Consider the following 22519-nt stretch of genomic DNA (forward strand, 5'->3'; position numbering starts at 1 on the left):
CAGTGTGTTCCAAAACAAGTAAGTCCTATTGCCTAACAGAATGTATTTTTATTCATTTTATTGTTTTGACCTCTCTGCTCACTCGAGGCTATTCCCCGCCCGCCAAAGCTACTATCATCGTTAAAAACTCAGTTTTCCAACATAGTGAAAGTTTGTTTTTTGTTTTAAGTGCCGGGAGCCAAAGCGTTTTCTGGTCCTGGAGCAGAGTCCCCCCGAGGTCTGGAGAGGGAGCCCCCCTTTGCTGGGACATGGTTTTCCATGAGGTTCTAGAAAGGCAAGCATTCCCTGGTTGAGGCTTCTCCTTACGTGGAGCTGGGGGGCAGGGCTATTGGCCCCAGGTCCACTGAACGGCTCCAAGGCGGGTCCCCTTCTGAGGTTCCCAGGTCCCTGGACAGGAGAGGTGCTGTCCACAGTCCACACAGCAGGGCGTCCCGGTGAGCAAAAGGCCTTCGTAAGGAAAAGGCCTGGGAGACCAGAGCCTTTGTTCTTTGCAGTGATGTGACATGCTATGTCCTTTCGAGACAGGATAGTGAGAAGCTAGGAAAATTTCTTGGCAGGTGGAATAGGATAACTGAGACAGATGGCTGAACGCAACGGCCTCGAAAATTATAGCCAGAAGGCCACCTCCCCAGAGATGACAGAAGGCCACCTCCCCAGAGATGACATCTAGGCCTCACCCTGTATTGCAGCTCCAGGCCCAAAAAAGCAGCAAAGCCAGTGGGTGACACCTGGACCAGCTGCAGTGATAACGGCCCCCTGCCTGGGTACTGACCCATCAGAGGAGGCCACGGCTCTGAAAGGACACACCTGGAGAACTGATGGCTATTCTGCTGGGACCCTCCCCTGAGATTCCTGCCTGCAAGAGATAAAAGCCTCAACACAAAGGTCCCAGCACACACGCCATTCCCTCCTTTTCCCTCCAATTCTTTCAACACAGGCCGGCATCTCCTAGACTCTCAGGCAACTCAGGCAATGGGCAGCTGGCAGCTTGTCCCTGGCTACTCCCCTGAACCTGTCCCCAAGGCCACCTTTTTGCTCTGACTTGCCAGTGAGCTAAGGCAGCCCAGCCTGGGCTCTGCTGGGGGCATCTTCTAGGCCAGGCCTTTCTTGTTTCACTGTCTGCAACTTTAATAAATGGATTCCCACAGTCACGTGGACTTGTGTTGTGAAATATTTCCTATGCAAAGTCAAGAACCCACACATGACAGCTGGCCCTAGGCAGACTCGCTCAGGGCTGGGCCCCTGACTGCTAACACTTTGGGTCCAAACCCTAAGAAAGACATATTTGCCTTCATTGCTAAGTGGGTGCTTCAGTGGGCTTGGAGGGCGCCTATGAGACCCAAAGATGCCTCATTCCTTCCCCCGCACCCCCTTTACTCCATGCTGCTGGAAAAGACCCAGCCCACCAAGTCCACCAAAGCTCTCTTTATGCTGTGTACATGCATCTACAGCTGAAACGCCCCTTCAGGGAGCCTTACCCACCAGCACTGGGCATCTCCTAATGTTCGATCTGCTCTTGCATCCAAGGTCGGCTGGTGCAGGCATTCTGGGGGTGTCCAGTCCTCGGGAACCCGAATACCCTTGCATGAACGAGGTCCATCGTCCCCAGGTTCTCAACTCTGACCCCCATCCTAAGACCACCCACACCACCACTTGTTCCATCTTTTACCCGGAGCTCCTTGTCCCCTGTCCTCTCACCCAGCCTTGGGCTGGGTGCGTGCCTCTCTGATCCATCACTCACTCTTGTCATCTTTACACACCCCCAGGCCTCTGCTTCTCCATTCCTGACCTTCACCATGCCTGCATCCCTCACCATGCCTGCATTCCTCCCCAAACCTTCATCCCCTGCCCCCAGCCAAACCTGAAACTGAACACCTTCCACAAAGACTTCCTAAATCTTGCCCCTCCTTTGAAGCTCTTTCTTGATACACCCACTATTGATGTCAATAACCCTCCGGAGTACTGTTTGCGAGTTCTCCTCCTTTCCTCACTGTGCGACAAGGAGGGTGATGTTAGGCCCATCATGACGTTTCTCGCGTCTTTTTCACACCATGGGCCACCACCCATTGATGGGTCTCAAACTCATTTTAGTGGATCGCAACCGACGCGTTCCAAGGAGAAAAAGAATCAGAACAGTGAATATCGGGGCACGCCCCCTATAGGAAGGGTAGGTATTGTTTGGGGGCACTTTTGTTTCAGCATGTGCTTCTTCCATGTCTCAGTGTAAAACATATTTCTTACTGCGGGCTGCAGTCCCCAAGTTTGGAAGTCCCGGGTCTACCAGAGAGGCAGTCAAAACACTGAAGACACATTGTTACTGAAAGTGAAGGGACTGAGAGGCGATTAAAGAAATTGGCATTATCAGAGGTTCCAAGGGCCCTCATTCCTCCTGTAAGGGCTACAGGTGCATGTATGTGGGGCACCCCCTCTGCAAACTTGGCGGGGATGGGCACGGTCAGGGAGAGTTCCCAGGAAATGTTGGGAGAAACGGCCAAGATGCGCACACCCAGGGCTCTGACGCAAGCTTGTTTATCAATCAGAGACTGAGATCTTCATTTGTTGTCATCAAAATCAAAGGCACTTAAAAGGGCTGTGGGTCCACCAGAAAATTTCCCACCCAACCTCCAATGCTGCTTCTCCAGCCCAGAGGACATGTCCGACGGGAGGGGGGTCCTGCCAAAGTTTGGAAATCTGCCACCTTCTGCAGTCAGGTCATCAGAGGCTACTGCTTAGAATGTGACAGCGCACGGGTCTCTTCCCCGTGGAGAGGTGGCTGTCCCACGCACCCTCAGCCTTGTGCAGGCGTGGCCGAGCTCGGCGTTACTGGCAATAAAAGGTGAGCACATTTTCCTGGTTTCCTCGGATCAGGATGACAGGAGGGCCGAGGTCCTGGGACAGCGTCTCCAGCCAGGCCATGTACAGCGAACTTGGGCACTTCCCCTTCCTGCCTATGGGCAAGGTGCTGCGAGACAGGAAGAAAGGCGGATGAGAAATTACCCAGGGGCCCTCTGCGTGCAGCCCAGCTCATGGTTTGCTTTCCGAACAGCCACTCTGCCTAGTGACCCCGTCAGAGCTGCTTCTTCCCAGACACCCTAAGAGTAACCCCCGACTCTCCTGAAAAGCATGACTCCAAATGGACCTTCAGCCACGGAGCACTTCTGAACACAGCCATGGTCTGCAAGGCCCCCATCATCCGGTCCCCGCCAGCCTGCCTAATCTCACCTCCCACCACCCTCAGCCCTTGCTCACAGCCCTGCAGCCACAGTGGCTTTCTTACTGTCCCTAAAAAAAAAAAAAAAAAAAAAGACAAGCTTGCTCCTGCCCCAGGGCCTTTGCACCTGATGCTCTTGCCACCCAGAAGGCAGCGCCCTCAGGTCCTGACCTAGTTGGCTCCTTTGAATCATTCAGATCCTGGCTCACGTGCACCTCCTTCTCCGGTCACCCCCTCCAGAGCAGGCGCCCCCCCCCCCCCGCCCCGCTTCACCGTATTGTGCGGTGCCACTGTCTTCTCACACAGTCAGAACCCTCATTCCGCCTGTGTGTTTGCTGTCTGTCTTCCCCCCACCAGAATGCACATGTGCTCATTCCCGAGCAGGCTGGGTCTGTCTTACTCATGACCCTTCTTCCTGTTCCTGGAACACGGTCTGACGCAAGTGAGAGGTTAAGTGGGTGACCCCACCCACCGGGCTACTTGAATCAAGCCAGCCTTGCTTCTCCAGCCACACAGCTGCCTATGGCCCCCGTGTGACATGCTTAGCTGAGTGTCCTTGTCCTGCTTCCTGCCTTGTCCATAAGGCTCTGGGAGCAGGTCTCTGCCCTTGCCTTGGGAGGGCCCCTGTTTGAACTGCAGTGCTGTGCAAACAGCAAGCTGCTCCTCAGAGGTTGTTTGGCCAGAGTTTCAGGGCTGTTTCAGGCAGTGGCTTTTTCACTGTCTTGAGATTCTGCAAACACATCGTGGTGACCCCAGCTGGCCCGCTCTTGGCTCTGGAAGAAGCCAGCCTCTCACAGAGCCAGATGGGGTCACAGGAAGTCGGGGCCCCAGCACCTGACGTGGCACTGTGCCATGCCATCTCATTGGGTCACAGGAAGTCGGGGCCCCAGCACCTGACGTGGCACTGTGCCATGCCATCTCATTTCATCCAGACCTCAAAACAATTCTGGGGAAAGGGCAGGGCCCGCGGCACCGCCCTCTCCCACGTTGGGCCTTGTGACAGAGAAGGTGTCTGGGTTGTGGCTTTGCCACTTCCTCAGCCACGTGGCTTTCACAGACGGCTCGCTGTCCCTGAGCCTCGCTTTTCTCTTCCCAAGAGTGTGCACTCACACGAACCCCTGCCAGGATGTCGGGCGTTTGGAAGGAAACAAGGGCACCTGGGGGCACTGAGCAAGCATTGAGTCACATCAGCAGCTGTTCTCATCGCTTCTCATTATTTATCAGTGTGAGGTGGCCTAGCCTGTTAGTGGCAGAGCTGGGACCTGACCCAGGTCTTGGGCTCCCCCGCGCCAGCTGCCTCTGCTCACTGCAACCCCCTCTTCTGCCGACAAGGCAAATGGAGGTCCCGAAACAGCTGCCCCTTATTTCAAACCCCACCCTCAAGCCTTCATTTAGAACAACAATCCCCTCTTTTTAAAAGCAAACTCCCCAGAATGAGGGGTGGCAGGCGGGAGCAAGGATATTTCATTAACCCAGTGTCACCTTAGTCAGAACGAATCTGTGTCCAGTGACTTGCCAGGGAAAGGGAAGTGGCATGTGGACAACGGACTTCCTGATTGAACAGGGATGCCAAGGGCTGCAAATGACCTCTGGGAACTATTATGTCATTCTCAGGTACTGCTTTCGGAGACTTCCAAGGTACGAGGGACTGGTGGCTGCATCATCAGGGCAGGGGACACCTGTCACTCCTGCTGTGGCCTCTCAGGCAGACCCTGTCCACCCCAGGGAGGGACAGGCTCCCTCTGGGCTCAGCCCAGCGCCAGGCGCCGACACCACCGTATTCCTTCCTGCTCACCGGGAGTGTGCACTTTAAGCTGCTTATCTTTAGAAATAAAGCCACTCCAGCACAAGGGACTTTTTGTTCCAAATTGCATCTCTGAGTCACAGAGAGAGGCAGCTTTGGATCTAACCTAGATGCAAAGCAGTAACCTTGAGTCAGAAACAGAACAGCTGCGGCTTCAAAAGCAGCGCCTGCTTCCCCGAGGTGAGGTCCCGGGCAAGTGACTGAACTGCTCTGGGGCTCCGTTTCCTCATCTCCAAAGTGTGTGTGTGTGTGTGTGTGTGTGTGTGTGTGTTGTGGGGAAGGAGTGTGGGTAAAATAGAACCACTTCACAGAGTTTTGAAAGTTAATAAGGCCCAATACCTTCAGTGTCAGGCTCAGTCAATAAAGTGCAGTGTTGATCGTTAGTATTTGGCTTTGAGGAGGAAGTCTTCGTAGAAAAGAGGGGGCCCTAGACCCAGGAGTTAGACCAGAGATAAGGTGGTTAACCCAGGCTGCTGAGCTGGTTACAAGCCTGGTTTATCGGCAGTGCCAATTAAGCTGAACTTAATCAGATAAACTGCTGGTTTGCAGGCACTAAACAACCAAGTCCTGCCTCAGACCTGCTCCAGAAAATGGTCCCACGTGCTCTGAAAATGCTGGAAAATGTGGTGTTTGTCCCTTTACCGAGGCGTGGGAGGATTGGGGGTTCCTCGGGATCTCTGGGGAATGTGGGTCTCTGGACTCCACCCCAGACCCCGATCTGGAAGGAATGGAGGAATCTGTCATTTTCGACAGGCCCCTGGCGGTTGTGCGGAAGGTGACCCCCCGAGTGAACTTTTAAAAAGACATTGGGGCTGCAGATTAGTGACACAAAAACACAGCTGCGTGCCCGCCCAGAGGCGTCGGCCCGACAGCCAACAGCCGGGCCCTTGGAGCAACAGCCGTCAGCCGCCACCTGGGCTGGGACACCGTGTGCCAGCGGCTCTTCTAAGGCGACTGGACTCGATGTCGTCTGTGCCGGCCGACCCCACAAAGGCTGGGGGCAGGGGGCCGGCTTCCCCTGTGAGGCCTGGAGGTGGGAGGGACAGGTGCCAGCAGGTGGTTGCCCCCCACCTGCTGAGAGCTGGGGTCATTTTAGTGCCAAATAAACTCAGAACCATGACATGTTAGAATGAAAGGGCATCTTGAAAAGCACTTAGTCTAATTGTTGTCTATAACCGGGGAAACTGAGGCTCAGAGAAGTAGGGCTGTGTGCCCAAGGCTACACAGTGAGCTATGTGCAGAGGTGAAAGGCAAGCCGGCCTCCCTGGACAGAGGCAGCGCTCAGGAGGGGGCGGTGTGGCCTGCCCACGCACCCCAGGTGTCACACACGAGTGTCCACCTCAAGCAAAGGCTGGGGAGCATCCCAGGATGAAGCCTGTCCCGCCGCCTGGCACTATGACCCCATCTTCACCCAGGCCAACCTTGCTCTAGGGCTGTTTTCTGCAGGGTACTGGCCAGAGGCTTGGAGATAAATCCAGCCCTTTTTCTCATCCTGGTTTCCACATCAAAGGGAGCATTTTTTGGTACCAAAAAAAAAAAAAAGAGATCTCCCTCAGAGCCCCAGGGAGCCTGGTTTCAGGCAGAACCAGTTCCACAGGCGTGTAAACGGCACATTTGCACAACCCCGTACCTAGAAGGGTCCCGCACGGGGCGGGTCCCATGCTGGGCTCAACACCCTGCTGACCCCATGTTGACAGTCTTCAGGTTTGAACAAAGGGCCCCATATTTTAGTTTTGCACCAGGACCTCACGAATTGTGTCTTCGACCCTGGTTTCAGGGCAAGAAGAAAAGCAGGCTCCACAGGCTCCTTGGCTGAACTGCAGAACTCCCTGGTGGTCAGCCCCAGGAAATGTAAGAAAGGCCGACATTTGCCTTGGCGCACACCCCCATTCCCTCCACGCTGGCAGGGGGGACTCAGGTGGCATCGCTGGCCACTTCTTCCTCCTGGCCTCTGAGAGAGAACAGTCGCTGGGAGACACTTTCTGTGCCATTGTCACCGTCCTCTTATTCAGCCTTGGCCAGTACCCACCAGAGGCGGCTCACTACTGGACACGGGCAGCAGGCACGGAGCCCGAACAGTGGGCAGCGGCGGCCTCGGCCCCTGCTGCCCAGGCTTGGCACCCGCGTCAACTGGGGGTGGCTGGAGGCCAAAGAGGGCTGGGTGACCACAAACAAGCAGGGATCGATTTTCTTCTGGAACGACCTGGGTCCCCTTTGCCAAGGCAGGTTTGGCAGCAAAAGGCGACGGCAGATAAAGGAAAAGCAGTGGTGAGGCGCATCAGGCAGGCCTGGGACAGGGAGGCCCTAGACCCTGGCCAGCCGGCACGAAGCCAGGGGACAGTTCTGAGATGGTCTTGATGAAATTGCAGCAGCCGGAGGAGAGGAAGAGACAGGAAGGGGTCAATCTGTTCGCCCCTGCAGGGCAAAACCAACAAAAGACTGCTCCCCCTCCTGAGTGTGTTTTGGAAGGTGGCCTACCTTCCAGGTGGCCATTTCCATGAGGATCTTTAAGAGGGAGTGGCCAGGCGCAGCCACCAAAGCCTAGGTGCCCCAGCTCACGCACACGTGAACTTTCCAATCTGCCGTCTACAGCCAACCCTCGGGCACAGACCCATCTTCCTTAAGTACTCCTGTGCCCCACTGCAAGATTCTCACAAGACAGCTCAGCTCTCTCTCCCTCCAGGTGATGTATGAAAAACGCTCACCACCACCAGGACTCTGGACACACTGGCTTCCCCCACCAGGCGCCGCTGCCGTGGGGGTTTAGACGCCCTGCCCCAGGGCCTGGCCTTCTTTTTCTTCTCTTCCCTTTTTTTTCCCTCTTCCCTCTTTTCCCCCCTAGCAATGACACAATAATCACTTTTTCTTAAAAAGATGTTCTGTCCTGGAAGTTAAGATGTTTGTTTAACAGCCCTCAGGGTGAGAACGTCCCCAGCGAGCCGAGCCGGCCAGGAAGCCAGGACAAGTGGAACAGAGGCATGGAGAAAGACAGCTGAACAAACTGGCCGAGGAATTTACAGCCAGATACGGGTGGTCACCTCCCTAGACATGACATCCCAGCCTCACCTGTACTTCAGCTCCAGGCCCAGAAGAGCAACAAAACCAGGTGGGCGACACCAGGACCAGCTGCAGTGACTAATGACCCTCTGGCCTGGTGCTGACCAATCAGAGGAGGCCAGGACCCTGCAAGGGTACACCTGGAGAACTGACGGCTATTCTGGGACCCTCCCCTGAGACCTCCCCTGAGATTCCCACTGCAAGAGAGAGACAGAAGCCTCAAGGCCAAGGGTCCAGGGTGTGCTCTCTGCCTTTTCCTTCTCCCTTCCCTCCCCGACAGGCAGCTTCTAGACTCAAAGGGTCCCCAGGAGACTCGTCACCAGGGGAGCGATGGGCAGTGACAGCTCGCCCCAGGCTAACCCCCTGAACCTGTCCCCAAGCCCCCTTTTCTCCATTTTCCCAGGGGGCTAAGGCAGCCCCACCTGGGCTCTCCTGTCCCTTCTATGTTCAAACCCTTCCTTGTTTCTGTGTCCCCAACTTTAATAAACGTACCCTCATAGTCACCTGGACTCAGGTCGTGAAATCTTTCCCACACAAAGTCAAGAACCCACACATGACAGCTGGCCCTGGGCAGACCGGCTCAGGGCCAGGCCCCGGACACCCAGCAGTGGCCGCCCCTCCAAAGCTGACACCCTCGGCCTCCGAAACAGGCTTCTCCTCCTGCTACTCACATGACGACCAGAGCGGCATCTCGGGAGTAATCCAGCAGGATCTCATTCAGCCTCACCTGCCGCAGGGACTGGGGCGAGGGGGAAAGCCACTCCGTCACTTCTCCTGTCCTCAGGAGCTGTCCCCACCAAGCCGAGGATGCATGCCTGGTTCCCCCTAACTTATTATCGATTCCCCTGCCTCCGAGAAGGAAGGGGACCCTCCTAGTCATGAGGTAGCAAGCTCCCTCCAGGGAAGCCAGCCCTCCTGGGTTTTTCCTTGTCTGACCTATTACCAAGCAGCACTGTGGGGGGAGGGGGATGGAAAGAGCACGGTGTTGGGAGAGCCGATAGTTCAGAATAGAGGGAACTGAGCAAGACGCACTGACTCCCCGAGCTCCAATGGTGTGGGGAGGGCACTTGATAAGGGGGACTGGAGCCAGGGTGGGGTGGGCGGGGGACAGTCCTCCCCAACAGGGTAGGAAGGTCAGGACAGATGGGCACAGGGTCCTGACCCAGGGGAGCGCCTGCCCGCCCCCCCACCCCTCCCCCAGCAAGGCCCTCTCCCCTCTGCACCTTGACCTTGTTCTTGTTAATCTCCTCGTCAGAGATCTTCCAGGGACAGTCCCGCCTCAGCTCGGCGACAGTGGCCTCATCCTTGAAGCCGTCGTTCAGGCGGAAGGGCGCAATCATGTCCTCAAACCGCTTGGTGCTGCGGGCCGAGAGAGCAGGTGAGACCCGGTAAGACGGTCCAGGTTCCAGGGAAACCAGGTCCCCGGAGGGTGCCCCAGGGACATCCTTTCTAGGCTGAGCCCCATCCTCACACTGCCGTTGACACTGAAGCAGCTTCTGTGTTGAACTCAGCACTGATGGTTCCATGAGTCGTCCCTGACGACTGATCTGGGACCCACCTCCACCCCCCTGACTGGGCCCGGGTGTTTACTGGGTGCTGTTCTGTGCCAGACTTGGTGCTGCTGCCCATAGCAAAGAAACCCGACAGCGTCCCCTGTCCTCCCGGATCTCGGGCTCTGCTGGGCAATAAGCAGGACCAGCAGTTTGATGAAGGCACAAACCGGGTACCGGGATGGGATTCCCAGGGGCCCGGAAGGCCTCTGGACCCCAAGGGTGCCTGTCCTTCCAAAGCCAGCGACGCACAGGGCAGGGGCCTGGAGCAAACAGCGTGGAAGGTGCAGAGGCCCCGAGCAGAAGGGCACTTGGTCAGCTTGAGAAGCGGTGTGGTGAGCAGGGCGCATGCAGGGGAGGGTGGGGCGAGGCGAGGACAGACAGGGGCAAGAGGCCAGGTCTGCAGGCCTTTGGTATTTGCCGAGTGAGACAGGAAGCTGTTGGGGGGGGAGGGGTTCCGTGGGATCTGACTTCTGTTATTAAAGATAGAAATGTAGACTGGCCGGCATTCGGAGGCAGCCGTGGGCAGCCACCCGGATGGATGAGCTCACCTGGGGACAGAGTAAAGAGAAGAGGGTCCAGGGCTGAACCCCAAGGAGGCCAGCAAGTGTCACTCAGTTCGAGAAGGAAGAGGCAGCGAAAGAAACTGAACGCCCGCGAAGGTGGGAGGAACCCGGAGAGGTGGTCTCAGAAGCCAGAAGAACTGCTCAGAGAAGGATCTCTGTCAAATAGAAGTCGAGAGGTGGGGGAGGGCAGCTCAGCCGGCTCTGAGGGCCTGGTGGTGCGGTGAGCTGTCGGTGAGCTGTCGAGAGCGATTTCAGCGCATCAGTGGGGTGGAGGGAGGTGGGGAAGGAGGGGCAGGGAGGACTGGCACCATCTCTCTGGGGATGTTTGGCTGTGCAAGGAGGGAGAGAAGGGCTCAGGGACGTGGAGGCAGAGGCTGGGGCAAAGCAGGAGGTTTCGCAGAGCAGAGGTGCTGGGTGGGGCCTGCATGCTCGCTCTCGCTGTCCTCGGCACTGGACGGACAGTCTCCCTGTCACCCCGTGTTCATGGCCTTCCTTCGCCAGGCTGTGCTCCTCCACCAGCAGGGGGGCCCCTATTCCCTTCTGCATCCGGCAGGTCTCTGCAGCGGATGCTGGTGGCTCTGGAGGGAGGGCAGGGCTGGGAATCGCTCTTCTCCACCCCTGCGGCCCCAAGCACAGCCCTAAGCAAACAGTGGGGCAGCACAGCCATCACTATTCAACAGTTCCTTGTGGTGGGAGGCAGAAGGGGGAGGGAAGGGCTAAGAGGTCAGGGCGGCCCTTACTCTGTTGAGGAGATCAAGTCCTCCAAATCCTCGAGTAGACTGATTTCCACAAAACAAATCCTATTGTAAAAGTCTCGTTTTAAGAATTTGAGACTGAGTGCTTGGGAAAGTATTTCCACAATCCCGTCTGACTCCACAGTTGAGCCTCACTGCCGTTCACACTGGGTCTGCTCACAGTCTGAGCACTCGACATTGTGTGCAGGGTGGAGGGCAGTTCTTGCCCGGGTCATTCAACATCTCCCCCACTCCACCCACTGTAGTGTTAATGCAACAGGGGGCTGCAGCCGTGGCCTGCTCCTGCCTCAGGGCCTTTGCACATCCCTTTTCCCCAGTGGGGCAGAGCCTGGCCTCTGCTGTGGCCCCTGCAGAAGGAGCTGCCCTCCAGCCATGCATCTTGGAGCATGTGACTCTTCCACCCCTGGCCAAGGCCAACTGGACCAAAAGTGGCCAAGAAGTGGGATTTCCAGTAACCCCTACCTTGGCCTGGCAGGAACGGTTGAGCTGGGTCAGTCATATTCCTTTTTCAGGAACTTAAACTAGGCAATATCTGGGGAATGGGGCAATTTGATTGCACAGAAAGGTCAAGTGCAGGTCTCCGAAGCCACAGGAGGAGGTAAAAGCCACACATCCAACATGTTCTGAGCGCTGGCTCTGGGCTGGGTGGCGTGGAAAGTACATTACATGGATTGTCACTAACACAGCGGTTCTCCAAGTGGGGTGCCCGGGCCAGCACGGAGAGCCCGTCGGAAACACAGGTTCTCAGGCTCTACCCCAGACCCACCAACTCAGAATCTCGGGGGTGGGTCCCGGCAGGCAAGCTCGGTTCTCACAAGGCCTGCAGGTGACTCGGGGGCGTGACTGAGTTTGAGAACCACCACTTTGTGAAAACACTTCGGGGCTGGAGGAAATGTCAAAGCCCAGTCCCTGCGGAAGGGAAAAGCAGCCTTCTGTGAATAGCCAGAGCCCTGGGCTCATGAAGCGTGTAGCCGGAGACACCGTCGGCCCTTGTGGACGGGGCATTGGTCTCTGCTCAGGTGGCAGAACAGCCATGAGCTGCCACCTGCAAGTGCTTAAAGGACACTTGTTCTAAGAAAAGCATCGATGTCAACTTCTGTCCGCCTCCAGGCCAGGTGCGCTCCTGGCACAGACCGGAGCTCTGATATGCAAAGGAAGGAACCCAAACATGAAAATCAATGGCTGCAGACTCTGACCCTTCCGCTTTCGTTCCGTGAGCCCCATTGGGTGGGGGCGGGAGAGACAACCCCTCTGCCCTTGGCTCACCAGACGGAAGGGGGTGGTGGGCAGAAGGGTGTGCAGGGCACAAGCTGGCCCTTCGGCCTGGAGCCCCACCACAGGGCACTCACTGCTCAGCCCGCGGTTTCTGGTTGATGTCAGGAAGCACGTGCACTTCGTGGAATCCCAGTCGGAACTTGCTCAGCAGGGACACAATCCTGGAATGTGGAGATATTTCTAAATGCACACGAATTTTCATCGCTTGCTAGGCCGAGGCCGTCGCCTACCAAGCCCCCAGCCAGGCCCACCCTCTTGTACTTTGGTAGGAGATTAGCACAGGTTCTGAGCAGAGAGCCCTTGTGCAGGGTCAGCCACTAAGTGAGTTGTCCCTTATTCAGTGGGATTTGCTGCCGCAGCTCCAGGCTACTGAAGTCACCTCTTGCCTCATCAGGGGCGGCAGCCTGCACTTGGGGGTGGGGGTGGACGGCTGCCCTGCAGAGTTCTAAGCGATCCCTCATTTCTCAGGAGGAGGGGGCTTCTCCATCCTTCATGTCACACAGGTTTCTCTTTGAGCAGATGTGCGAGTTTCAAACGTAACACCCCTCCCTGTCCTGGCAAGACTGGGGCACCTGCGTCTTATCAGGGGAGACACGACACCCAAAACACTTCCGAGAAGGACAGAAACCGGCTCCTGCCCAGCGCTCCCTCGCTGCTGCTGTGACTTGGACTAGCTGAGCCCCCTGGGGACTCAGGGGGCGAGAGTGCGGGGTGCTGAGATGGCCCTGATCCCCGCCGCTGCTCCCCACTTACGCCTTCCTCTCCTGGTCCATCCTGTTGATCTGGCCGCCCACAAACACCCGAATCCTGCATTTGCTCCATCTCTTCTTGCGGCCAAGCAGGTAGGGGATGAGGAGGGTGAGGCCTGGTCCCCGGGAATCAAGAGGAAAATGCTCTCAGGGTGAAGCATGCTCTGGGGTCTCAGCCCTTCCCCTTTCTGGGCCTCGGTTTACCCATCCGTATGATGGGCATGCCAGCGAAACCAGAGAAGCACACAGTGCTCTGTGGGTGTGGGCTTATTTGGCCCACACCGTGTGTTCACATAAGTGAGCGGGCATTCAACATGGGCGGGTTTCCCATGCAAATCAGGGTCTCTGGCGTTTCTGGACGATTAAAAACTGGACCAGTGGGTGGGAGCCCCCTCGCCTCTCCCTAACATCTCTCCACACAAGGCCAAGGACCAGCTAGCACTTATGGCTGCAGAACCTTGGACAAATTCTTTCACCACTCTGTGCCTCAGTCTCCTTATTTTTAAAGGGGGCTAATAATAGCTCCTGCCTGGGGACTTCGGTAAGTGAACGCACAGAAAACATTTAGTGTCAAGCGTATAGTAAGTGCGCGGTCCTATTGGCCACCACTAATACGACACCTTCTTTCGGAGCAGAAACATTTTCTACCTAGGACTTTATTAAAGGTCGGACGATAAAGCTGGGAGTCAATGTCTCAAGAAGAAAGGGAGAGATGGCACTTCTCTGGGACGTGAAGGAGGCCCCTAAGCATTGCTGTGCGCCAGCCCGTCCCATTAATGTTCCACGCTGAGGTCCGTGTGGCCCCTTGAGCCAAAAGCTTCCACCTCACGCTGACATCGGCTCTTCCCCCCAAGTCCCCATTCTACAGCCAAAAAACTGGAGGCCACGGGAGGGCCCAGCCAAGGTCCTCTAAGCACTGTAGTGGGCCAGCGACCCCTGCCCCCTGTGAGGGGCTCTGAGGTCCCACCAGAGGCCTTGCTGAGAGCAGCAGGAAGGGCCCGCCGAGAGCCATGGAGGGCAGGCGGCCGGGGCAGGGCAGGCGTCGAGGGCGCTGACCTCCGTCGTCGAAGAGCCAGTAGATGTCAATGGTCTTCTTGCCCTGCTCCGACTGGAAGATGGTGCTGGCCTGCTCCTCCCGCACCAGGGCCTCGGGGTCCACTGTAGGGGCAGAGGGGCTGGTCACTGAGGAGCAGAGCACATTCAAGTGCCGGGGTCGGCCTGCAAAGGGCCAGCTGCCGGGCCGGGGCGCTGGCAGTCAGTGAGGGTGTGTGCCCCACTGAGAGCCTGCGGGGAGTGGGGGTCAGGGGGTGGGGCCGTGGCCCAGAGCACCTCCAGTAGCCCCTCTGAAGCCGAGACTCTAGTTTTCCCCTCAGAGATGCCCAGAGGGTGCCCCCAGCTCCTGCATGGGTGGGGGGAAGGCTGAAGGAGAACCGTGCCCCTCCCCGAACATTTGAGCATGGCCAGAGAGCCTTGGCGGTGGTGGGGCACGGGGGTGGGTCCCCACAATGCCCAAATACCGAATTCCCAGTTTTTAATACTGCCCCAGCCACTGCCCCACCCCCCGAGACCCAATCCCAGAGTCCTCAGGCGCGTCTCGCCCTTGACCAAGCTCCTGTGTGGCCCCCACTAGCAGCCACGCAGGGCGAGGGTGTCCTGAACCTCCAAGGTGCCTGGGGACTGACGTGTGCCGGAGACAGATGGCCTGGCCCTGCTGGCGCTGGCGTCCTTGCCGTCCTCCGCTGGGTCAAACACAGGGTTAACTGCAGGAGAGGGACAACAGCTGTGTCCCCAACCCGTCATCCCCCGGGCGGGCACCTCTGGCTCTGCCTCTTCCGGGCTCCCCTTTCCATGAGGAAGAAAGTCCCGACATGACACCTTCCACTGACCTGGCGCGGCCTCCTTCTGACCTGACTCTTCCTGTTCCAGCCCCACATGGCTTCCTTCTGCCCCTCAGAGGCCGCCCTCCTTCACTGCTGCCCTCCGTAGTGGGTGGGCGGGGAACCGGGAGCAACTTTCCCCAGGACCCCCTGCTTAGGGAGGGCATCTCGACCCGCGCCCTGTGTCGGTGACCCTGTCTGAAGTGACCTGTGGGTCCACTGCATTTCCCAGGAAGATGGCAGCTCCCCCCGGGCGGACTCGGCTTGGCCCCCAGCTGCACCCCCAGCGCCCAGAAGCACGTCTTCAGGAGCTGCTGCTGCTCTTCGAAGGCAACTTGAAGATGCGCTCACTCCACCGCACTGTTCCAGGGGAGCCCTGGGCCTCGTGCCAAGGCCCCGCCCTGCCTGCGACAAATGGCAGCCACACCTCGTCTCCCAGCAAGTCCCCCAGGGGTGTCATGAATGTCGTTTGTTTCACATGGATCCGGAGACGGCAGCTTCACGTGGGACTTTAAATGGGAAGCGCATCCCTAGCCCAGGCCGTGAGACGCTCTTGGAGGGTTTCCGTGGCCCTTCTGCGTGCACTTCATATTGGGACGAGTTCGGGTGGGCGTCCTCCTCTCCCCTCTCTCCTTCCTTCCCCTCTGTTAGGTCCTCCTTAGCCCGTCTGGTTTCAAAAAGCCCTGACCGTGATTTCGGGAGCTCTGGGCTCTGGTCCGCCCCCAGCTGGATGCACGACCTTGAACCGTTCACTGCCCCTTTCTGGGCCTCAATTTCCCCATCTGCAAACTTGATGAGCTCAAAGGGACTGCTGAAAGCTGACTTTCTAAAGGTCTATGATCCTTATTCCTTACTCATTTCCCCTTCTCTTCCCTGTACGACTTAAAAACAAAAAACAAAAACGGGTTCCAGAACTTTCTGGGAGCCTGCTCCGGTTTTGGACGGGGTCCCAAGCAGGTGGGGTGCGCACTCACTGTGTGCCTGCATCACCTCCGAGACGTTGAGCCCCTCACGCATCCTCATGACGCACACACCGTAGTTGAAATCAAAGGCATCGCTGGAAAGAGAGGAGGTGGTCAGGCCCTCAGCCCCAGGGCCCCGCCCCCGGGAGACCAGATGCCTAGAGCTGGCCCTGCCTCCCACCATCTGCTCTCTCCTCACTGGGTCTCAGTCTCCCCATCTGTGAAATGTGCAGGTGGAACTGGAGAGTCCCCAGGACCCTCTAGCTCTGCAGTTTGGGCACCAAGGATCCTGTGGACCCTGAACTCAGGGGGAAACAAAGTCAGACCCGTCCCGAGCCAGGCCCTGACCTCCTGACACATTGGAATACCGCTCAGGGTTCTGCCAGCAGGTGGGGATGGGCGCTCTCACCCTCCCCTCACAGACACAAAAGCCGAGCTCGGGGGAGCAACCTGCCCTTGGTCACACACTGCGGAGTGCACTGGGGTGAGACTTAAACAGCTGAGGCTGGAATCCCTTCCTGAGGGCACAAGGTTTCCCCCTAAACAACCACATGTTCGGCTTCTCTGTAAGACTGCAGGTCTGGCGATCTTCGGCCCGCGTTTCCTCTGGGGCACAACTGGCTGGAGCCAAGTGACTCTCCCTAGTTTGCCGCAGTCCCCACTGCCCCCTGTAGTCCCACACCTCCCTGCTGTACCACACCCGGGCCACTTGGCTCTCTGTGTTACCTGCCCGATCCCCTTCTCAGCTTTGAGCCAGCAACTCAGCGTCAGATCCCGCTGCCTTGCCACTTCCCGAGGCCCAGGAACCCCAAAGGCCCAGGAGGACAGACCCCAGGCCCTGCCCCCTGGGGGCCCTTGCTCACTGCAGGATGCTGATGTAATCCTCCACGGTGGCTGGGTGAGCTGACTGCCAGTTCTTCTTGAACCCGACCACCAGAATGTTGGGCTTCATCCTCCCGAGACCTGCAGCCTGTGGGGGCAAGGTGCGGGGGGGAGGTGAGGACTCCGGCCTGATGCCCCTGGTTCTGGGGCCAGGGTGGGGCTCTCTCCACCCTGTGGTGCCCACCCAGGAAACACATTCCCCTGTCCAGGGTCCTGCCTACCTGGATTCACCTGCAGGAAAGGTACAGCTACGGCCAAAGCCACCCCCTGTGGCCAGTCCGAGCCTGGGCTCACGACTGGACCGTCCCACTTGTTCTGGGTTGTCTCAGCTCCCGTTTCTCTCTCTTGAATGATTTCTCATAATAAGGGACTTGAACTTGGATGTCAAGCTTGCAGGCTTCCCGGGTCATCTAATCCATACATCTTTGATAGTTCTCTCTTTTTTCAAATGTTTAAAAATGCTATTTAATATTTTGAGGTGTCATTTACATAACAAGAGTCATCATTTTAAAGTGTATAACTCAGTGTATAAAGTGTGACACTCAGTACAGCCCCCATGCTGTGCGAACATCACCTCTCTCTACTCCCAACATATTTGTATGACCCCAAAGGAGACCTGATGTATGCTCTTTCCTTAATTTTGAGGACTACTTAAAGCTATTCAAAAAGATTCTCAGACACTGACTCGGAAGTAACAACTGTTATGTTACCCATGCACCCCATCTCACGGATGAGAGAACTGAGCAGTAAAATGAACTGCCCAGTGGAATATTCTAGAACGTGATCTGAGTGGTGGTTTCATATCATGGAGCAGTGCCTGCGTATGTAAACAATTTTCAAACTATATGCTTAACACTTTTTCGCTTTGCTGTTGATTAATTATATCTCAAAAAAACAAAACAAAAAAACCCACCAGGTGAGCTCGAGGCCACGCAGGCTTCTCCTTGGTCAGTTTTCCCAAGCTTCTGTTGCAGCAAAAGCGACTTTGACTAGCCCCTCCCGAGGTCCTGCCTGTCGGCTTGTCAGTCCAAGCAAGAAGCTCTTTGGGGAAGCCCCAAACCAGCACACCTGCATGAGAATCTGGACCCCACTGCGGAGGTCCTCGGCGATGACGTCTGAGTAGAAGGCCTTGATCTTCCTCTTGTTCAGCCACTTGGTGTGCCCGTTGGCGATGGCCCGGAGCTCTGGCATCCTCTGTTTGTGGGGTCCCTGTGGGTGGGGGGTGGGCGACATCAGGGGCTGCCTCCGCCCTCTGGCCTGAAACTTAGCCCCACTCCCATGCTGGAGACTGCCCCTGGGCTCCGCAGTGCCTGGTTTCCGGACATAGAGAAGGGAAAGAAGGTGGGGAGGGGCAGGCGTGCAGCCCCACCCCACCTCCAGGGGGCACTCACGATGAGCACGTGGCCACAGATCATCAGGCTGAGGTTCCGAGTGAAGGTGCCCACAAAGTCCACCAGGGCTGGGCGGAAGTTGGGGGGCCCCGTGAGCACCAGGCACTGGGGGCTGAGGAGGGGAAGGGCAAAGGCCGTGAGCCATCAGGACAGAGCCCATGGGGGCCTGGAGACCAACGCAGGCGCCCAGGATGTCCGCCCACTCCTTGGTCTGCTCCCTTCTTAGAGCCTCTGCGTGGCCTCCGGCAGGACCCCCCACACAATGGGCCTGCTCTTCCCACCTGGGACTCGAGAGTGAGTTTCAGGGCCCTTCCAGACCTCGTGGCAGCCAGCACACTGGGTCTCCTTTGTCCTCCCTCTGAGGCTACCAAATGCCCCACTTGGGCAAACCACCCTTTTTACCACACCTGCTGCTGCCCAGCCCAGCCGGTGGTGGGAAGAATAAGGTCAGGGCGTGAGGACGCCGTCCCTTATGAGCTCACTGTGTCACCTGGGTCGGTGACTCAGCGTCTGGGCCACCAGCAGACTCAGAGCCAGACAAAACTGGCCACTCAGCTGTGTGACCTGGGGCCAGCTACTTAACCACTCTGTGCCTCGGTGCTGTCCTCTGTGAAGGGGCGAGGCACTTCACACGCCTCAGAGCCGTGCTGAGACTGTGTGAGGCGCTTTGCGCAGAGATGCCACGTGAACAGAACCGATTGTTGGCATTGCGATCTGGCGGGAAGGGGGCCCTGGGCACACGACTCGCCCCACGGAGGAGGGGAGTCAGCTGGAAGAGCGCCCGGGAGAGTCCCTTCATGGCCCACTTCCTGGGTCCTTGTGATGGAAATGACAACGCCAGAGCACCCTGGCAGAGCCCTTGGCATGGCAAGGGGCACATTCTGCTATGGGAACGGAGGTACAGTGTGCTCACCCCACTTGCTCGGTCCCCTTGGTTGGACAACACCAACCCCAGCCCCTCGCTGCCATGTGGTGCTCCTCTACTCCCGCTCCCTCTCTGGTGGGGGCTGTGCCCACCCTGGGTCTGCCCGCATCAGGGGACCGTCCTGGCCTGGAGCCTCCCAGAGCAAGGCCATGGTGGCCCTGGGCCTGGGGGGCTGGAGGCCAAGCTCACCGGTAGTTCTTGATGTGCTCCTCCACCTCGTTGAGGCCCACCGAGTAGCTGAGGGCCAGGTTGTAGGAGCCGGCCTGCACGGAGGAGCCCCAGTTCACCTCTGGGGGTGGGGGAGAGCGCAAGGTTAGGAACCACAGGGAGAAACCAGACATTCGGAGGGGGGGGGATGCCGGCATTCTTAGGAACAGAGCACCCACGGGAGCGGGGCCGCTTGGCCGGGGGACAGCCTGCACATGACTCATGGCTACATATTATTTGAAAGTTATCCATGAGCCCTGGCTGGTGTGGCTCAATGGATTCAGCACAGGCCTGCGAACCAAAGGGTCACCAGTTCGATTCCCAGTCAGGGCACGTGCCTGGGTTGCAGGCCAGGTCCCCAGTAGAGGGCACGTGAGAGGCAACCACACATTGATGTTTCTCTCCCTCTATTTCTCCTTCTCTTACCCTCTTTCTAAAAATAAATTAAAATCTTTGCTAAAAAAGTTATACATTAGGGGGTGGGTAGGGCAAGGGAGAGTAATAGGGGGGGAAATAGGGACAACCATAATTGACAATAAAAAATAAAAAATAAATAAAAGTTATACATCAAGGCGTTGACTCCACAGAATAGTCACCTCCCTTGACGGACAGACCTGCACAGTGAGCTGGAGGGCCGGGTCCAAATCCGGAACCCCAGGCTCCCCACCCCACCCCCAGACTGCTGTCACCCCGCATCTTTGTCTGCATGTGTGTAGACTGCCCTGCCCTACAATCAGCCAGCCCTTGGCCACCCCTCAGGCCCGGGTTTGTCCACCAGGGGCCAGCTACTCTCTCAGGAGCTGGACCTGGGCTGGTAATTCCAGGGGCCCAGGTGCCGGGGAGGGTCTAGTAGTAGAGGTGTGGGCTCTGAGTGGGCCCATAAGCTCCTCCCACCACGGGGAGGAGCCTAATACAGGCTCCTCCCCATGGGTGATGGGAAAGACGGCCCGCTGGCGCCGCCCCCCCCCCCCCCAGCAGCCCGACACCGCACACCTGGCTTCTTGTAGATGACGTAGAGCAGGAGGAAGAGGACGACGCCGATGGCGATGAGGGCCGCCCACCAGGTCAGCAGGAACATGATGACCACAGAGATGACCGCCCCAAACAGCGCCGCCCACTTGCTGTAGTATCGGAAGGAGGGCCTCCACCCTGGGTGGGGGGACATGGGTTGGCAGGCATGCTCAGCACCCGGGAGCTTCCTCCTGGGTCAGCACTGGCAGGCAGGGCTTGGGTGCTGACCGTGCCCACAGCCAGGGTCCCAGCCTGCGCCCGCCCACCCTCCTGGCGGCATTCTGCCATGTCAACAGGCTACAAGGAGTAGGCAGTGTCCAGCTCCGGCCAAATGCAGCCGCAAGACAGCCAACGTCAACAATAGTGTATGGCCTGCCATACACTATTGCTCCCATTTTGCAGATGAGGGAACTGAGGCTCAGGGAGGCGAAATGAGGTTGGTGAGGAGCCACGTGAGGTGGAGGGGAAGCCTGGGACTCTGCCCGGCTCCACACGGCAGGCCACGCCTGGGCCACCACAAGTGACTCCACGCCACCACGGTCCATTGTCTATGGAACAGGTAGCCCAGCGACCAGCCCATCAGCATTTTGGGGTTAACTAGAAAGAGTCTTCCTCAAGACCCTTTACTGCCACCTGCCAGAAAGTTCTCATAATAAACATGCTCATCTATGACGTCTGTGAGTGGTGCCCCTAGAGTCGTGCGTTCTTCAACCTGCTGCGCCCTTGTCTGTGACTTTGGGCCATTCTCTGCCTTCTCTGGGCACTCAGACAACCGACCCTAGTACAGTGGGTAGAGGAAGGCACTGGAAAAATCCGCACGCTGTGAGGAGTACGTGAATCCATGTGCAGCGTGCCTGGTAAGCGTTTGACAAGGGACAGCTACTGTCATTATTACTTAAATGGTGTCTTTCATTGGTTTCGATTCCAGAGGTGGCCTTGGTCTGCCCACCTGTACCCATGCCTCCCCTCCCCACCATGCCCCAGCCCCACCTGCTGCCTCCCGAGGAGGAGTCAGGGGCTGCTTACCAGGTGAGTTGGTGATGGAGGCGTGGAAGCAGCTGAAGTTGATGAGGGCGTAGGAGCACAGGAAGAAGTTGGAGATGATGGGGGCGATGGTGTTGAGCTCCGCTTCAGGGACCCGGGGAGAAAGGGGACAGTCTGTCGGGCAAGTCTGCCAGGGAGCCACCTGGCACCTCCCAGACAGGACTCTGAGCCTCAGTGAGTCCCAGCCTCCTCATCTGTGAAATGGGCCCATCGTTTTGTGCCGCTCAAAGGGCCGATGTTTGTAAACTGCAAATGGCCATAAGCTTTTAAGGCGGTAGAGAACCATGTAAGAGTAGATGCCATTAGGTGAGGAGGGGTGGCCAAGGACAGAGGCTGTCGCACATTCTGTGTGATCACAAATTAGAGTAAGAAATAAGTTCACAACCTGACCCAGGACACACCTCTCCTTTGATCTGAAACCCTGAGACCCTATCACCGCTCCCCTGAAGAGAAACCTGCTCACAAACTGGCCCCTCCCCTGCCCCACCAGCCCCTGTCTGCAGGCAGATTTCCACACGTAAATTCCCATCTCGGGGCCTGCCTCAGGGGGGGGTCCCAAAACAAGACACGCACCTTCTGTCTGTATCTGATCCCACTGCGTGGACACAAGAACCCTGCCCCCGAGTTTCCGAGATCACACCCTCAGTCTGAGGTCCGGTCAGGACCCCCAGAGGAAACGACGTCAACTCCAAGGCAGGGTGAATTGTGGGGTGAGTGGAGATGGGTCGGGAACACCTGGCCTGACTAGACATCCCCCTCCTGTGAGTGTGGCTCTGTGGCCTCCTGACCCTGTTCAGGATCCAGGAGCGGCCCAAGTCTGGAAAGGTTCCCCGGGGTGGCAGTGACTAGACTGTGAGGGTGTGTCTCATGGGTGGGGGCTGCTGGTCTGGGAAGCAGGGACTGTGGCGGGACCCCTGGGGGCACCAGCAGCTGAGCCTGCCCCACTCCTGCAGAGGGAGCAACAGTGGGGGCGTCCTCAGGCCACGGCACGGCCCCAGGCCTTGCTCTCAGACCCCTCTCTCCTGGCAAGTTCTGCCTCGTTGGCTAAGTGACCAGGACGTATCGGGGAGTGCGCACATGTGAAAGCATACACATAATGAATGCACGCATGCACATGTGTGTTTACATATGTGTACTATGGGTTCTTCCTGCCCATCTGAGCACACCTGCTATACACTATTGCTCCCATTTTGCAGATGAGGGAACTGAGGCTCAGGGAGGTGAAGTGAGTTGTCCAAGGGCACACAGCTGGC

The 22519-nt window shown here is 57.6% G+C and overlaps 1 protein-coding gene across 2 annotated transcripts in view; it reads right to left on the reverse strand.

Annotated features, from left to right (window-relative positions):
• Positions 1 to 2292: 2292 nt before the first annotated feature.
• The window catches only part of SLC12A3 (solute carrier family 12 member 3), a 29854-nt gene continuing 9627 nt past the window's right edge, over positions 2293 to 22519 (reverse strand). The window contains exons 13-26 of one of the 2 annotated variants that reach the window (XM_037041672.1): positions 21249 to 21350; positions 20205 to 20360; positions 19194 to 19293; positions 18080 to 18191; positions 17757 to 17897; positions 16670 to 16776; positions 15819 to 15901; positions 14650 to 14727; positions 14024 to 14125; positions 12972 to 13083; positions 12293 to 12379; positions 9296 to 9431; positions 8744 to 8811; positions 2293 to 2962 (exon numbers count right to left, since the gene is read on the reverse strand). In XM_037041672.1, coding sequence (XP_036897567.1) covers positions 2821 to 2962; positions 8744 to 8811; positions 9296 to 9431; positions 12293 to 12379; positions 12972 to 13083; positions 14024 to 14125; positions 14650 to 14727; positions 15819 to 15901; positions 16670 to 16776; positions 17757 to 17897; positions 18080 to 18191; positions 19194 to 19293; positions 20205 to 20360; positions 21249 to 21350 — 1526 coding nt within the window. In that variant the 3' untranslated portion in view covers positions 2293 to 2820. The remainder of the gene's footprint in view (positions 2963 to 8743; positions 8812 to 9295; positions 9432 to 12292; positions 12380 to 12971; positions 13084 to 14023; positions 14126 to 14649; positions 14728 to 15818; positions 15902 to 16669; positions 16777 to 17756; positions 17898 to 18079; positions 18192 to 19193; positions 19294 to 20204; positions 20361 to 21248; positions 21351 to 22519) is intronic. The other variant, XM_037041673.1, reaches the window with a different exon arrangement.

Source organism: Sturnira hondurensis, unplaced genomic scaffold (assembly GCF_014824575.4).
Source record: "Sturnira hondurensis isolate 20B ecotype Veracruz unplaced genomic scaffold, ASM1482457v3 Scaffold0003090, whole genome shotgun sequence".
Lineage (NCBI taxonomy): Eukaryota > Metazoa > Chordata > Mammalia > Chiroptera > Phyllostomidae > Sturnira > Sturnira hondurensis.